We start from the raw sequence: 17,585 nt of genomic DNA, 5'->3' as shown, positions 1-17,585 counted from the left end.
TTTGTTTATTGGTAGTTGTTCATGAGTCTCTTGTTTGTCCTGAACAGTCAAACTGCCCGCTGTTCTTCAGAAAAATCCTTCAGATCCCACAAATTTCTTTGGTCTTCGAATTTGTGTATTTGAACCCTTTCCAGCAATGACTCTATGATTTTAAGATCCATCTTTTCACACTGAGGACAACTGAGAGACTCGTTTGCAACTATTACAGAAGGTTCAACCAAATATTAATAAAATAAATATTATCGAAACAAAATACATTCAATTTCCTTAAAAAAGAAAGTCTATTTCTCAGTCTGTTTCTACCCAGAGGATTTTAAATATGATCCCTATTCCCTAACCTAACTAAAAGGATAAATCTAGACTAAAATGCATCATTTTACTGCGTCAAGTGGCCAGGCTATTGAAGATGCCCACACTTAAGAAGTTAATGACCAATTTGGGTTTCGCAGTCCGTGTGAGGGATATACGATACCACAGTTGCATCAGTCTGACAGAAACATGAGCCATCTAAATTAAAAACTGATCCACTGATAAGCAGAGAGCAGCCTAGAAGCAAAAGTCACTTCCCTTCAAGCACAGGAAGTATCAAACAACAGCTGCAAAGAGGCCAAGGGCCAGAATCAAGCACCTGGCACAAGCATCATTCCCCCTTTCACCCTCATTCTTCCCTCCCTCTCTTTTTCTTTCTCTCCGAGCCAAGTGCTGCTCTCTTCCCCATCAAGTGCTGCAGCGGCTAAAATAAAACCCAGTGCTGAATGACTAAAAATATTCACCCTAACAACAACTGCCCAATGATACTGACATGCTGGGGCAGCCCAAGCCAGCTGGTGACTGAGGCGTAGCTAATCAAAGGGGATCAATGTGGGGAGTGAGGAGAAAACCGAACGATGGGACAACAAACAAAACCACACAGGACAAAAAAGTTAGCAATGTTTCATAGTTCAAGCACCAAAATGGGTGTATTAAAAACGCAATGTATATGAAATCATTCTCTACGATTAAATAAACACGTTTTTAATATCATTTACAGTCTTTGGAGGTCAAAACAGTGATATAGTTATTCACCGTGCAATGAGGACAACAATATTTTGTGATGTTTTATTTCTTTCTTCAGCCTCTCAGCAGTCAGGGCACTGTATGTGTCAGCTAGGGTCACTTGTTAGTAATAAACAGAAATATTTATTACTAGCATGTGTTGCTCAGGGTCACTTGTTGGCAATAAATAACATTATTTATTACTAACAAGTGACTATAACCAACGCATGCAGCGCCCTGACTTCTCAGAGACTGAAAATGTAATAAAATGTCACCATTAAGCAAACTTACACAAATCAAAATACATATTGCCTATTGTAGATGTTTTCACCAGGAATACCACTTGGGGGTCACGAAAGTACTATTTTTCCAGATAAAACAGTAGTGTGATTGATCTTAAATCTTCACAGCATCATTTGAAGCTGAAAACACCCATAGAGTTGAGTCAACACTGCATGCAATGGCTCTGTCTCAAAACCTACTGAGCTATCAGCGTGCAGCTTGATTGGGCACTTGCTTCTCGTGCCTAAAATGCTGTCTAGGTAGACAGCTTACTGTGTTTTAAGACGTAGCCAATGAAATTACATTATTACACTCCAAAACACATACATTTATTATCCATTCATACATCCAAAACAGAATGGAGGTTGGCGTACAACACATAAATTTTATACTTAAATGTTATCAGTCGGTCAATTAATTCAGTAATATCACCTTGTTGTCCAGTGCAAGTTAGGTTTTTATTAAAAATCTCTAGTACCGGAATATACTCACCCGAACTGCTGCAGTCCGCACAAACTTCGCTATTTCGCAGCCGTTTCGACATCCTTGTCTCCGGGAACGTTGGTATTACCATGTATTATCGACCCCGAATCGCCCACGGATAAATTTAAAGCATGCACCGCTTTAACATGATGATTGCATCCGTTTAAAAGTGTTTTATCACCAAAAGGGGATCTCATACCCGCGTATAACGGACGAGTCAAATGCGTGCATACATCTGCACTGGCTGCTGCTGTGTGTGAAGTAATGTATGTCGGGTTAGCGTGTCTAGCTTGAAATTAGGACAGACGACTCAGGCAGTGGAGCCTGTGTCATGATGCATTAAAAACTACACTACGGAAATGCTTGCCAGCAACCCATCAGATCGCAGTAGAGTGCCATCTGCCCTCCCAGACCACACATTTGAGTTTATAGTGACGATAAATCAGCTTTCTAGCGCTGCCTGACACGTAGTGGACAGACGCGTCACTGCAACGCCTGAGATATTTTATCAGTTTATCCATCTATTCGCGGGCCGTGAGGCGATTATATTAAAATACATTGTATTAAATATGTAATTCTGAAAATGTATGTTTGAAATATAATTACAAACTGAGAAATAAACCAGACATTGTCGGAAATTAAATTCAAGACATGTAGGACGCGATCTTCACAACATGCTGCGTTCATACCTGCGCATGCGCAGAAGTTATCAGGGTTGCCATGTCTGCGTAACAAAACTAACCCAATGGCCAATCAAAAGTACCAAAAGCAGCTAATGACCATATTTCAAATATCAAAACTCAGAATATGCAATTCCCATACTTGACGTACATGTTTCACAGTCACTGTTGAAAACCAGTATATTGTAGTGATCATAAACACAGCTCAAGAGTCCTTCGTCCACACTTTAAAAATGTTGGGTTACACCCAACCCAGTGCTGGGTGGCACATGGACAAACCCAGTGACTGGTTAGTATGGAAATGTTTAACCCAACCTTATTTAACTAAACTATTGCTTAAAAATGACTATATGGCTGGCTTAAAACGAACCCAAAATAGGTAGTAAATAAAAATCAGACACATAATTACTAGAAGCATCAGCAATAATCAGAAGGCGAGCATTTATTAATTAGCAATTCAACTGAAAAAAGTTTATTATTTAATTATCATTTAGTCAACTTATTAATAAATGTATATTTATTGGATATATTAATACATTTTAATTTCCAACCTATTTTGGGTTTATTGGTAAGAAATGGCTGAGTTAAATAAAATGAAATAAAACTACTGCTGGGTCAAAACAACCCATATGTCCATATTTCACCCAGCGCTGGGTTGTTTTTAACCCAGCATCTGCCGCAGTTTTATCACTGGTAGAACATAAAATATTTCAGTACAAGCATTTCATTTAAATATACTTTATGCAATATGTCAAACCATTAACCCGCGGGTGGAAAAGCAAGAGTTTAAAAGTAGCACAATTCCGCGGGAAAAGCGTGGACCTGGCAACCCTTGATGTAATTTACCAGCAGCGGGCCGCTCCTGATGAGCTGAAGATCTTTTAAAACACAGAGGCGTCGCGCCTACCTACAGACGAGCGATTTTTTTATTACAATTATTTACTGATTTTCATTTGAAAACATTTTCGTTTCATGCCCAATTTTCTAAAAATAACTTCTATTTACGAAAAAGCAAAATTCACTCTTTGACTTAACACATTATAGCCATATTTTATAGCTCGACCGCCCCCCTCCTTCATACAAAATGGTTTAGTCTGGCTTTGGGCTTGCCCAATTCAATAAGAAAAAACAATTATTTTTCCTTTACCATTTTCTTGATAGATCACATATAGCTAATTCGACTCTTACCGAATATTTTATATTTTATATTTATATTGATAAAAGTAGCCAAATGCAAAACGGTTTGTAGGAAGGATTAGTCAAATGACTGGATACACCCCCACCCAAATAGTTTCAACCTGCCACTTCCTTGTTTTTCAAAAGTTTATTTTGAAAAAAAGTTGGTTGCGTTTTCGGCGTCTCCTTTACTAAAATCCACCTGTTTAATAGTCAGAGTTACTGTATAATTATTAACAATTAATTAAACGCATGAAGAGCTTTGATGGTTCATGACAGTAGCTAGCTCGCAGGCTGGCTCTTGATTTTGGAGGGGGAGACACGGAGAGTTTGATCGAGCCAGAATGTTGTCCGCCACCGCTGCCAGCGTCGAGGATTTCAGCCTCAGGTTTCCACTCCATACCCTGGTGTGGGAGAATGATTACAGGAAGCTGGAAAAAGAGATACAGACGGTATGTATGGGATATCTGTAAATGTTGATGTATGTAGGCTGATGGTAGAATCATTTGGCTGCTGTGAGATTTCTGCTCCAGTGGATTTCATGACATGCTTGTCATCTATTTAATATTCTAATGGAATTGGAATTGGTGCATTATTGGATCTTACTGCAAATGCTTCATCAGCTTGCCATCCACTTGTTAACCTCAGCACTGCTGTGTGTCATTGCGCTGGAGAGCTGGTGAGCTCATTCTATCATCAATAAAGCTTCATTTTGCGGCACCATGCTGTAGATCACTGCCTCTCAAACTGGGATTCGAGGAAAAGGGGGGGAAAAACGTGTAAAAATAAATCAAGAATAAAAACTAAAAGTAAACTAAATGCATAAATGTTGATTTAAATAAATAGATAAATAATACATGTAGCAGTAAGAAGAAAAAATGTAATATTGTAACATAATAGAAACTAGGTTTCAGTGTTTCGGTTAAGGCCAGTTGCATTCAATATTTCCATTTTCATTTTCATTTTTAACACAATGCTCATGATTTTTGACCCTTCTTAGTTTCCTCATTAGCCGCATATATTTACACCTTTCAGAGTAACATTGAAGAGGTGGATCCCAGGGGCCGGACCCCTCTGCACTTGGCCGTCTCACTAGGACACTTGGAGTCGGTGAGGGTGCTGCTCAGACACGGCGCTGATGTTTCCAAAGAGAACAGCAAAAATTGGACAGGTGAGAATAGAGCTTATGAATTGCACATTAGTGAAGTTATGGCTAAAGGTCTTTGGCAGTGATAAGACATCAGATACCCATGGCAGTCTTTGAAGTTGAACTTGAATTACATTGTCCCCCACAAGAATGCCATTAGAGCTACTATGACCACTTGCACATCAGTAGTTTTCCCAGCCGTTGAAAGGTTTAAAACCTCAGGTCCGGCTTTTCCGGAATGCAGTGTTACTCTAATGATCACCTCCTCAAAGACACTTACTGGTCATTTAGCAGATCGTATGTGCATTATATAATAGTAGGTAAGCTAGTATGTTTACATTTCCATTACAAGCCTATATCCTTAGATAAAGAAAAATACCTAGGGGTCTGGTTAAAGCAGATGTATGACTTTTGTATGGCTGTCTGTACAGTGCTGCAGGAAGCAGTCAGCACAGGAGATCCAGAGATGGTGCAGCTGGTGCTCCAGCGACGAGATTATCTCAAAGCCTCCACAGCGCTGGGGGGTGTTCCAGAGTTACTCTGCAAGATCCGAGAGGTGCGTCTGTCATTTGAGTTTGTTTATTATTTTGTGATATACAGTTTAGATCAAAAGTTTACACACACCTTGCAGAATCTGCAAAATGTTAATTGTTTTACCAAAAATAAGAGGGATCATACAAAATGCCTGCTATTTTTTTATTTAGTACTGACCTGGATGGGATATTGCACATAAAAGACAGAAGATAAATGAGTTTACATATAGTCCACATGAGAAAATAGAAGTTGAGTTTATAAAAATGACCCTGTTCAGAAGTTTACATAAACTTGATTCTTAATACTGTGTTGTTACCTGAATGATCCACAGCGGTGTTTTTTATTTAGTTTAGTACTAGTTGCTCATGAGTCCCTTGTTTGTCCTGAATCGTTAAACTGCCCGCTGTTCTTCAGAAGGTCCCACAAGTTCTTTGGTTTTTCAGCATTTTTGTGTATTTAAACCCTTTCCAACAATGACCGTATGATTTTGAGATCAATCTTTTCACACTGAGGTCAACTGAGGGACTCATATGCAACTATTACGTAAGGTTAATATGCTCACTTATGTTTCAGAAGGGAAAACGATGCATTAAGAGCCAGGAGTGTAAACTTTTGAACAGAATGAATGTGTGTACATTTTTCTTATTTTGCCTAAATATCATAATTTTTTTATTTAGTACTGACCTTCAGAATCTACAGAAGATACGTGCATGTTTCCCAGAAGACAAAATCAGTTAAATTCACCCTGATCTCCAAATTCTCTAAATGCTCTTTCTTCCTTCTGAAGCATCAGTGAGCGTTTGAACCTTCTGTAATAGTTGCACATGAATCCCTCAAGTCTTTTGTAATATTATAAACATTTTTACTGGCACTTCATTAGTTTAATGTATCCCTGCTGAATGAAAGTATTAATAAAAAAAAAAAAAATCTTACTCACCTTAAACTTTTAAATGGTAGCTGAAGTGTTCAGATGTTATGTGCTTTTGCTGTCATTTGGCTACATGGCAATTAAAAAACCCTATCCTTTGTGTAAACATCAAAGGCATTTGTGATGTTCATAGATGTTTTATTACTTAAAGGGATAGTTCACCCAAAACTAAAAATTTTGTCATTAATTATGTCAATAATTTGCAACTCCCACATGTCGTTGCACATATTAAGATATTTTTCATGAAATCTGAGAGCTTTCTGACCCTGCATAGACAGCAATGTAACTGAAATGTTCCCAGATCCAGAAACGTAGTAAGGACGTCAGTAAAACACTCCATCTGAGGTACAAGAATGCTGTTTGTGCACAAAGATAATGGCACAAGACATGATTTGGAGGAGAAGAATTGTTAAATGTTGTTATTTTTGTTATATTTGTGCACAAAGTATTCTCGTAGTCCCATAAAATTACGATTGAATCACTGATGTTACATTAGCGATGTCCTTACTTCGTTTATGGGAAAATTTTAGTTGCATTGCTGTCTATACAGGGTCAGAAAGCTCTCAGATTTCATAAAAAATATCTTAATTTGTATTCCGAAGATGAATGAAGGTCTTACGGGTTTGGGATGACATGAGGGCAAGTAATTAATGACAGAACTTTAATTTTTGGTTGAACTATCCCTTTAAACAGTCCTTTTTTTTATTCATTTGTCACATGCGTTTTCTGTTCTAAGGTCAAATATCTTACCTTTTTGTTTTACTTTCACTATTCACTGTTTACAGCATATGCTTTCTTGCTACCAAGCAACCTCATTAAAATGTCTTTCTTGAATGCTATTTGCAACACTTTATATGGAAGTCAAAGAGGCACATGACTCTTGTGTTGAGAGGTGCATTGAAGCCCTGATGTGAGTCATGTGAAAGGGCCTTAAGTGTAATGAACCTCTTTTTGTCCTAGTCACCAGATTTCTACATGGAGATGAAGTGGGAGTTCACTAGCTGGAGTAAGTGCTCTTTTTGCCCCCTTAGTTTTATTGTACATAAATCCTAATGGTTTTATTAGACTGTAGAATGATCCTCATCTGCTGCTTCTGCTCTGGCTCCAGTTCCTCTCGTATCGCGCGTGTGTCCCAGCGACGTGTGCAGAATCTGGAAGAGTGGGGCCTGTCTTAGGGTGGACACCACCCTGCTGGGTTTTGAAAACATGACCTGGATCAGAGGAAGAAGAAGCTACATCTTTAGAGGAGAAGGTTATTTTGCAATTGCTTTATTTTCATCAAACACTAGTCAACCATTCTAACCATCCATAATTTACACATTAATATTGGTGGAAGGGTTCTAGCAAATGTGCTGTGAATTCTTCTGAAGTTTACAGGAATTTCACTTTTGTTTGTTTACTAATGCACTTCATTTGAGGATGAGTAAAATGCCTAATGTTTATTTGTGGTTGATCAGTATCATGTACGCACTCACAGACAACTGCACTGAGCTGATGGAAGTTAATCATGAGGACGAGGTGGTGGACACTGAGCGCTTTGATCTCACCCGAGAGATGGAGGACGTCACACTGGACTCCATGCAGCCCGCCGAACAGGAAGTAGCCAAAAGGCTGACAACACCCATTGTCAACACATATCTGGACACAAAGAACATTGCGTTTGAGAGGTATGGACCCATGTATAAGATTTACATCTAATAAATGCACTACCATTCCAAAGTTTATGTTATTAATGGAAGCCTGTTTCCGCCACTGAATACATTTTTTTTAAAAAAGGTAATTGCGAGTTTTTATGTCTTTTTTTTTCTCACAATTGCAAGCTTACATCTCTCATAATAAATTATAAAGTCCAGTTTTGAGGGACTGATATTTTCTCAGAATTGCATCTATATATCCCACAATTCTGACTTAATATCTCACAGAATTCTCAGAATTGTGAATTTATTTCTCAGAATTGTGTGTAAATTTTTATTACTTATTACTTTTTTTTTTTTTTTGAAATCCATTTCAGCTACTGAGTAAAAAATTAAAAATGGTAATTGCGAGTTTATATCTCACAATTCAGACTGTATTTCTCAGAATTGCAAGAGTAAATCTGGCAATTTTGAGGATTTTTTTCTCACAATTGCAAGTTTATATTTCGCAATTCTAACTTAATTTATCAGAATTGTGTATTTATTTGTCAGAAATGCAAGTTTTAGCTTGCAATTCTGACTTTATAGAAATTGTGCTAGTTAACATTTTGTGAAAACTTTTATTAATTTATTTTTCCTAAGGATTCTTTGATAAATAGAATGTTCAAAACAACAATATTTGTGTCAATTTGACCTAACTTAATTTCTTTTAAAGCTGAATAAATAAGCTTTCCATTGATGTATGGTTTGTTAAGATAGAACAATATTTGGCAGAGATACAACTATTTGAAAATCTGGAGTCTAAAGGTGCAAAAAATCGAAATATTGAGAAAATCGCTTTTAAAGCTGTCAAACTGAAGTTCTTAGCATTGATTACTAATCAATAGTTACATTTTGATTTATTTACCGTAGGAAGCTTACAAAATATCTTCATGGAACATGATCTTTCTTAATATCCTAATGATTTTTGGATTAAAAGAAAAATCAATAATTTTGACACATACAATGTATTTTTGGCTATTGCTACAAATATACCCGTGCAACTTATGACTGGTTTTGTGGTCCAGGGTCACAAATGAAAAATATCACAAATAAACCTTCTTTGAACATTGTGACTAAGTTTTTTGATTTACAGAAATAAACATACATAAAAAGTCATTTTTTGTTGCTGAAGATTAAATCAAACATGCTATTAAAACAATTTATTCTGTGATCAGATCTAAATCTGGTATTTGGGGTTGGAGATCAGACAGAACAGAAGTAGTTAATGGATTTGAAGCCAAGGTAAGCAAATGACCAGGTGTTTATGAACTACTGTACCGTTTAAAAACACTGTCAGGAAAAAAAAAAAGTGCTCTTTTAGAGTTACAGAAACTCCTAAGTGAAAAGTATGACTGTTTTTAGATCATTGAGTTTCAGAATAAGGCAGTCTTTGTCCTATGGGTGATGTTACTGCTTTTGGCAGGTTTTTTCAGTGAACAATGTGAACGTTGTGATTCGCACCAGGACGGAGCACCTCACAGACGAGGAGAAGGCCAGGATAAAAAGTAATTAACCCACTTTAAGATTTACACTATAAATATCATACCCCTTTTCTAACAAAATGGTGCTGGTGCTCGATCGGGAACTGCAAATCTCTCAAAACATCCCTATGTTTCTTGACTGTGAGCTAATTAACGTTATTACAGTACATAACTAGCATATTACCAGCTTTAGTATTATATAATGCTAGTATAGTTTTGTTTTGCATCAGCCTTGTCAGATTAAGTTGCTGTTTTGAAAACTATTTAGTGCAGACATTATGTTGTCCCCTGGCTTCTGATGTTATCGGTTTCAGGTTTTAGGGGTCAGTTTGAAGCCAGAATTTCTAGCCAATATTTGATGATGAAAAGGCATGAAATGGTTCCAGATCGGGCTCCAGCACCCTGTCAGTGGTAAAGCATCAATAGACTGTTCCCTGCAGTTAGGTTAACTGGTTAATATTAATTACTGATGCTTTTTGATCTCAACAGGTGAAAGGAATGTTCTGGAGTCTTTACTAGGGACTGTAGAACAACAGATTGGTGCTCAAGGGGTAAGATAAGCACACAAACCAGATACATTGAATTTGTGTTCTACTGAAGCATTTGGGTTCTTCAGCCATACTTACAGTTGAGGTCAAAAGTTTACATCCCCCTTTCAGAATTTGCAATCTTTTGTAGCCTCTGAAGGGCAGTACTAAATGAAAAAAACACCATGATATTTAGGCAAAATAAGAAAAATGTACACATCTCAATTTTTTTTCAGAAGTTTTCACCCCCCGGCTGTTAATGCATGGTTTTTCCTTCTGAAGCATCAGTGAGCATTTTAACCTTCTGTAATAGTTATGAGTCCCTCAGTTGTCCGTAGTGTGAAAATGTGGATCTCAAAATCATACAGTCACACGGTTCAAATACACAAACATGCTGGAAAAGCAAAGAATTGGTGGGTAACAATACAGTATTAAGAATCAAGGGGATGTAAACTTTTGAACGGGGTAATTTTTATAAATTTAACTATTATTTTCTCTTGTGGACTATACGTAAACATCTTTTATGTGAAATATCTTATTCAGGTCAGTACAAAATAAACATTTAACATGCATTTTGTATGATCCTGCTTATTTTGGTAATATAATGAACATTTTGGAGATTCTGAAAGGGGGGTGTAAACTTTTGACTTCAACTGTATGACTGTCATTGAGTCTGATACAGTATTTTAAACCAAATGACATCTCCATGCAAATGTATGATCTTGAACTTTTTTAAGTCGGTTCTCCTCAGGTGTCATAGCAAAGTAGTTTATCACATTGGTCGTTTCTATGTATAATTACAGGACATGACTATGGAATTTGCCACTGCCACAAACCCCACAGCTATTACTCCAGAGGAGTACTTTGACCCCAACTTTGACCTGCAGGGCAGAGACATCGGTCGTCCCATTGAGCTCACCATTAGAACACAAAAGTAAGGCTGATCAGTCAACCTCACTAAAATTATTTAAAAATAAATTACACATATTTAATTGAAGAAATGGCTGAGGTTTTATGTTTTGACCCCCTCTCAGGTTTAAAGGCACCCTGTGGATGAGCGAGGAACATCCTCTGTCTCTGGTGGAGCAGGTTACTCCCATTATTGACCTGATGGCTCGCACCAGCACTCACTTTGCCCGACTCAGGGACTTCATCAACCTCAGGTTTCCCCCTGGCTTCCCTGTGAAAATCGGTGAGTGAAAGACTGAAGAAGAGGAACAAACAACCCTACTACTCAGTTCTGAAATTAAACCTTGTCCAGCATAAAATTTGCATTTGTAACTAAATGCGTCAGATTGAATATTAACTTACCTGCAATAGCTGCAAGCACACTCTTAAAAATCAACTAAATGTTTGCAAGATGTGTATGGAAAAGAGTTTAGTATTAACTAGTGTAGTTGTCCTTCTCACAAGTCTGCTTTCATGTTTCAAGTCTAACTTTTTCACCTTGTCCAAAAACACTATTGACCCTAGCAGGGAAAACTTATACTGATTCTGTATATTTCTTGTGGGAATGGATTTAATATAAAACAGAACATACTGCTAACTAAATCACGGGTTTGATTCTGTTTCTGTTTCTTTAGAAATTCCGTTGTTCCATGTGTTGAATGCCCGCATCACGTTCGGAAGCGTCAACAAGTGCAGTACAGATGAGCCTCTAGACTCCAACCAATCAGCTTCTACACCCACACCTACAGAAGAGAAGTGTGACAGCCAGGCGTCAGGTTTGAAAATGCACTGATTCCTCATCTGTTCCAAAATAAAAAGACCTGTTAACTGTACCAATCACAAAATCTAATAAATCATCTCAAAAGCACCTCATAGTAGGAGTGAGTTATATGGTTTATTGATCCAGCAGGAAAATGTTCTAACATGAACATTAATTGCAGTATTTTTGAGTAAACATGTTTACTTACTCCTGCAGGACAAGCTCCATTCAAGGTGTGTCCATCTGTGTTCGTGCCGCCTGCTCACTATCACCACCGAGGGGGCTACCGCCACTCCAACACACGCCAGTACAACCCAGTCAGTCATGATGAAGAGCTACTCCAGTATGCCATTCACCAGAGCCTGCTTGAGTCCAGTGCACTGAATTCACAGGTCAGAGAGCTTCCTGTTAGTGTATTTGTGCATTTCTTGATGTCTGTCTCTAACATGCAGTCTGGCCGGCTGTTTTGTTTTAGGACACTTGGAGTGATTCTGATGGACCGGCAACACAGTCCATGGTGAACCGGTTGAGTGATGGGTAATTTTTATGTTTCCATAATAATTTGTTCAGGGACAAATAGTTACACATACTCTTTAAACTTTTTTTTTTTTAAATTAATAGTTTCAGGAGGAGTGATTAAATTAAAGGGAAAGTTCACCCAAAAATGAAAATTCTGTCATTATTACAGTTCCAATCCTGTAAGACCTTCATTCATCTTCAGAACACAAATGAAGATATTTTTAATGAAATCCAAGCGCTTTCTGACCCTGCATAGACAGCAACACAACTGACAAGTTCAAGGCCCAGAAAGATTGTAAGGACATGTTAAAATAGTCCATGTGACATCAGTGGTTCAACCATAATTTTATGAAGCTATGAGAGTACTTTTTGTGTAAAAAACAAAAAAACAAAACAAAAAACAACACGTTATATTCAGCACAAGAGTACCATGCATGAGCTGGCGTTCTGACTGGCGTTTACAAGCATAGGAATGTACATGCATGCATTGTGCTACTCTTGTAAACGCGTCAAAGACTGACACGGAAGAGAAGAATCTGTTAAATAAAATTGTTATTTTTGTTTTCTCTGCGCACAAAAAGTATTCTCTTAGCTTCATAAAATGAAGGTTGAACCACTGATGTCACATGGACTATTTTATCGATATCCTTACTACCTTTCTGGGCCTTGTCAGAATGTGTCAGTTGCATTGCTGTCTATGCAGGGTCAGAAAGCTCTCAGATTTCATCAGAAATATTTTAATTTGTTTCAAAGATGAACAAAGGTCTTACAGGTTTGGAACGACATGAGGGTGAGTAATTAATGACAGAGTTTTCATTTTTTGGTGAACTATCCCTTTAAAGAATGACAAAGGTCCTGTTTACACTAGTGCCATTTTAAAAACGAAAAAAATCTTCATCTATACTGGCGTTTTCACTGCGTGTCAGGAATGATTTTAGTCTACACTACACAACACCTGACCATTCAGGCTGCATACATTATCAAGGATCATCAAGGATTTATTTTTTTACTTTGCAATTTAACAGTTATTTTTCTTAAATGAGCCTCCGACAAATGCATGCATGATGTTATACGCAGGGCAAACGCATTTCAAAAGATCATGCCATGCTGAGGACTGGAGTAATGGCTGCTAAAAATTCAGCTTTGGCAACACAAGAATAAATAACATTTTAAAACAGAACACACTTTTAAAAAAAAATTGTAATAATATTTCACAGTATTAGTGTGTTTAAAGGAGAAGTCCACTTCCAAAACAAAGATTCGCAGATAATGTACTCACCCCCTTGTCATCCAAGATGTTCATGTCTTTCTTTCTTCAGTTGTAAAGAAATAGTTTTTTGAGGAAAACATTTCTGTATTTTCTCCATATAATGGACTGCTATGGTGCCCCGATTTTAAACTTCCAAAATGCAGTTTCAGTGCGGCTTCAAACGATCCCAAATGCGGTTGTAAACGATCCCAGCGAGGAAGAAGGGTCTTATCTAGCCAAACGATCAGTTATTTTCATTAAAAAATACAATTTAAATACTTTTTAATCTCAAACGCTTGTCTTGCCTTTCTCTCCCTGAACTTGAACGTGAAAGTGAACATGCAAAGTTGATCAAACACCCTTAACAAAAAAGTTAAAACAGCGATACAGGGCGATTTCCAAGTTAAGGGTGAACATGAGATGGGAGTTTTTCGACACCCCCTAACTGTCATGAACCGGAATAAAAACAGTCCAGGCAGAGTAAGACAAGACGAGTGTTTGACATTAAAAAGCATATAAATTTTATTATTTTTATTAAAATAACCGATTGTTACACTAGATAAGACCCTTCTTTCTCAGCTGGAATCGTTTACAACCGCATTTGTGATCGTTTGAAGTCGAATTTAAACTGCATTTTGAAAGCTTAAAATCGGGGCACCATATCAGTCCATTATATAGAGAAAAATGCTGAAATGTTTTCCTCAAAAAACATAATTTCTTTACGACTGAGGAAAGAAAGACATGAACATCGTGGATGACAAGGGGGTGAGTAAATTGTTGTTCTGGAAGTGGAGTTCTCCTTTAATCTATTTTCTGATCAAATAAATGCAGACTTGGTGAGCATATGAGACTTTATGAGAGTTTTGAGCAGATATAAAGTATGCATAGGGTGATCTTTCAGAAAGCTTTCTGCCAATTCTTCTGTACATTTCCTTAAATGGTCTCATTCTGTCACTTCACCACAGGTCTGGGTCTGAAGGAGTTTTAGTAGACCTTAGTGACACCACACCCTCAAGCCCTGGCTCCACCTCGAGCCCCGACACTGACCTGCGATTGGCTATGGAGCTGTCAGCCCGGGCACAAGAGGAGGAGGAAAAGAGAAGGAAGGAAGAAGAGGAGGAATTACAGAGGATTTTACAACTCTCCTTAACAGAAAAGTGACCGAGTAAGATGAGGGAAGGAAAGACAAAGGGAGTTCCTGTTAATGCCATAACCATTAAACCTTTTTATTTATACCCTTCTTCAGATTCACGCAGTTCTCTGTTGCCACTGACATACGACTACACATTTTTACATATTTTCAGTTTGGAGCCAACATCGCGCTTCCTTATCTTTAAAAAAAAAATAAGCAAACTTTTTATTTCATTATCACTTACTGCTTTTCCCACTTTTCTTTTCCTCTAAAGAGGTAATTGCTCATGTATTTTACAAGAAATCCAGTGCTGCTTTTTTAAGATTATGTGTTAGAAAGGTTTTGATGTCCTTGAAAGTCCGAACGCGGACATGTGAGTTTGTACGTCTTGACCGTAATGACTAGATAAAGTTTTATTGTTTGTTTTGACAGAAAAGAAGGTTGTTTTGCATAACATTAGCACTAGGTTTATATTAATACTATATCTCAGGGTTCAACTGATATTCACCAGTTGTCGGTTCCTTTAAAACCATTTTATACACAGCCAAGGAAAGTGAAAGAAATGAATGTTTTACACACAGCAGTAGGACAGTACCATTTTCAGCCCGTGTGCTTTTGTCGTTAGACAACTTCTGACTGAAGCATCTCTACTGTAAAGGCAATAAATCACACCGCCGTGCCTCGCAGGAGTAAGAGGCACTCATACAGACCAGAATATTTCTGAAAGGGGCTGTCCGATGTAAGCCAATACGCCTCAAGCTTTTAGTCTGCCTAATTTGTAAAATGATACAATAAAACCGCTTAGATCGCCATGAGTATGTTGTAATGCAAAGACTGAATGTGGCAGTACTGGGTCACTTTTCTGGCACCAACCAAACCTCATGCTACACTAAAGGACTAGGGGAATGTGTAACAAGAAAACCAGCTGTTTTTGTTTCAGAAGATGGTTGTCTGTGGGAGTGTGTGTGTGTGTGTGTGTGGTTGGACAGCATTGCTTGCTGACTGAGGTTCTGATGTGGTAAATGTTGAAGAACCTGCCCTGCTCTGTTTGGGAATTTTAGGGAATCTCACGCAGTTCCTTCCTGTTGTAGCTGACAGAGCTTTTTTTTTTTTTTTTTTTTTTTTTTTCTTGATGTCTTGAATGTCCTTTTGTCGACTTCTTTCTGTAAGTGTTTCTAAAGCCTTGTGAGGCTCAAAAGACATCTTGAGTATTGACTTACAGCTTGCAGTATCTCTCTCACTACTTTTTGTATGAAGCAGTGTGTGCTCAAACCCATTTTAACCATATCTTCTGTCACCTCATTATATGTCACAAATAGACATTTATATTGCTTTATTTCCCTTGTAGTGAACCAGGATCTGAGGATAGTGGCAGCCACAATTTTGCATTTATTATTGGGATGTTTTATTAACAGGACATTGATTTTAGTTTCCTGTATTTATTCGTATGCTGCATTTAAACAACAGACTACAATGAATCAAATGTTCTGGCTACGATTATCCACATATCATTACTCCTGGATACAGAATTCAGTTTCATTCTTTGTTTAGAAGCTAATTTAACTTTTAGTATTTGGGTATAAGTCTTAACTAATTGCCAAAATGTTTAATGGTCTTTACCAGATCAGGGTTAGTGTTCGTTTGATTCTCGGTTAATTGTCATGCTGCAAAATGCAAGAGAAAGTTTCCTGTTTGAGCATGTTGAAGAAATCCTGAAGGCATTTGTAAACTGTGATGTATATTTGACAAACACACACACATAAAAAAAAAAATGTTTTTACTTTAATAAAAGCACTTTATTGACTTTTTTGTGCATCATTAACCTTATGACCGTTGCATACCAAGAGCAAATGAAATAATAAAGGTATAAAAACAATCAAGGTGATCAGATCAGTTTAATTTATTTTTACTTTAAATTTGAAAAGTGGTTATTAGCGGTACAATATATGAATCTTCAAAATTATGAATATATCTTGTCATAAAATTAGCTTTTTTTTACTTATTTATACTTTGAATGCAGTTCTTATTTATTATAATTATTATTATTAAAGATCATTTGGATTCTATTTATTTTATTTGTACTTTTATTTCAGGATCTAGCCATTTATTGTCACATTACCTAAAGGGTCAGATAATATATGTGACCCTGGACCACAAAACCAGTCTCAAGTAGCATGGGTGTATTTGTAGAAATAGCCAAAAGTACATTGTATGGGTTAAAATTATTGATTATTTTTTAATTAGTAATATGCATTGCTAAGAACTTTATTTGGATAACTTGAAAGGCGCTATATTAGATTCCAGATTTTCAAATAGTTGAATCACAGCTATATATTGTCCTATCCTAACAGACACATTAATGGAAAGCTTACTTGTTCAGCTTTTTAGAAAAAAAAAAATTGACCTTTATGATTGGTTTTGTGGTCCAGGGTCATATATAATTTCTCCTGTGCCTCATGAGTTTTATTAAACAAACCAACAGATGGCACTGTTCTAATGTGTACCTATATATGTCTCTTTTTTATTATGATGTCTTGAATGTTTTTTAAAAACCATATCCTGTGGAGGTATTTTCTGGACTACATTCAAAAGGAATTGCAAATTGTATTTGTTGTTGACTGTGGGAATGAAAAGAGACCCAGAACAACCATTAAATATTTTCCTTAAAGATATCTGTGATGAATAACATGGAAGAATTTTTCAGAAAGGAGCTGAGAATTGTAATTGCAAATTTTAAAGTGCACGTTAAATTTGTGGATGCAAAAAATGTGACATAATCCAGTCTCCCATCCAATCCAAATTACACCAATTATACTGATATTACTGTAAAAAAAGAGCATTGGAGGATGTGGCACAATTGGGTCTGATATTTTATTAGCCTCACACATAGATATGTGCATGAAGAAGGTTGTTTATTCACACAAAGATACACTTTCCCATTGAGAAATCTTATGTGAAGTGACATTTCTTAATAGGTCCCTGCATTAGATGTGAACCGTTGTTTTGGCACCTCATGTGCACTCCCATC

The 17,585-nt window shown here is 37.0% G+C and overlaps 2 protein-coding genes across 6 annotated transcripts in view; one reads left to right on the top strand and one right to left on the bottom strand.

Moving 5' to 3' along the window:
- Positions 1-2,230, bottom strand: part of git2a (G protein-coupled receptor kinase interacting ArfGAP 2a) — a 33,085-nt gene extending 30,855 nt beyond the window's left edge. For 4 of the 5 annotated variants that reach the window (XM_051109733.1, XM_051109731.1, XM_051109729.1 and 1 more), the window contains exon 1: positions 1,810-2,229. In XM_051109733.1, the coding sequence (XP_050965690.1) occupies positions 1,810-1,891 (82 nt within the window). In that variant the 5' untranslated portion in view covers positions 1,892-2,229. Of the gene's footprint in view, positions 1-1,809 lie in introns of all 5 variants that reach the window. The other variant, XM_051109728.1, reaches the window with a different exon arrangement.
- Positions 2,231-3,571: 1,341 nt separating this feature from the next.
- On the top strand, positions 3,572-16,361 carry ankrd13a (ankyrin repeat domain 13A). The gene is made up of 15 exons (XM_051110876.1): positions 3,572-4,108; positions 4,692-4,827; positions 5,235-5,359; positions 7,226-7,271; positions 7,374-7,517; positions 7,743-7,932; positions 9,117-9,183; positions 9,365-9,446; positions 9,912-9,973; positions 10,753-10,883; positions 10,984-11,141; positions 11,533-11,673; positions 11,874-12,049; positions 12,133-12,194; positions 14,391-16,361. The coding sequence occupies exons 1-15, from the start codon at positions 4,001-4,003 to the stop codon at positions 14,584-14,586; spliced, it is 1,824 nt and encodes a 607-aa protein (XP_050966833.1). The 5' UTR covers positions 3,572-4,000; the 3' UTR covers positions 14,587-16,361.
- Positions 16,362-17,585: the final 1,224 nt, after the last annotated feature.

Source organism: Labeo rohita, chromosome 5, assembly GCF_022985175.1.
Source record: "Labeo rohita strain BAU-BD-2019 chromosome 5, IGBB_LRoh.1.0, whole genome shotgun sequence".
In the NCBI taxonomy this organism is placed as follows: Eukaryota; Metazoa; Chordata; class Actinopteri; order Cypriniformes; family Cyprinidae; genus Labeo; species Labeo rohita.
Note: the sequence above shows the minus strand (reverse complement) of the source record. Positions and strands in the feature narration are given on the sequence as shown.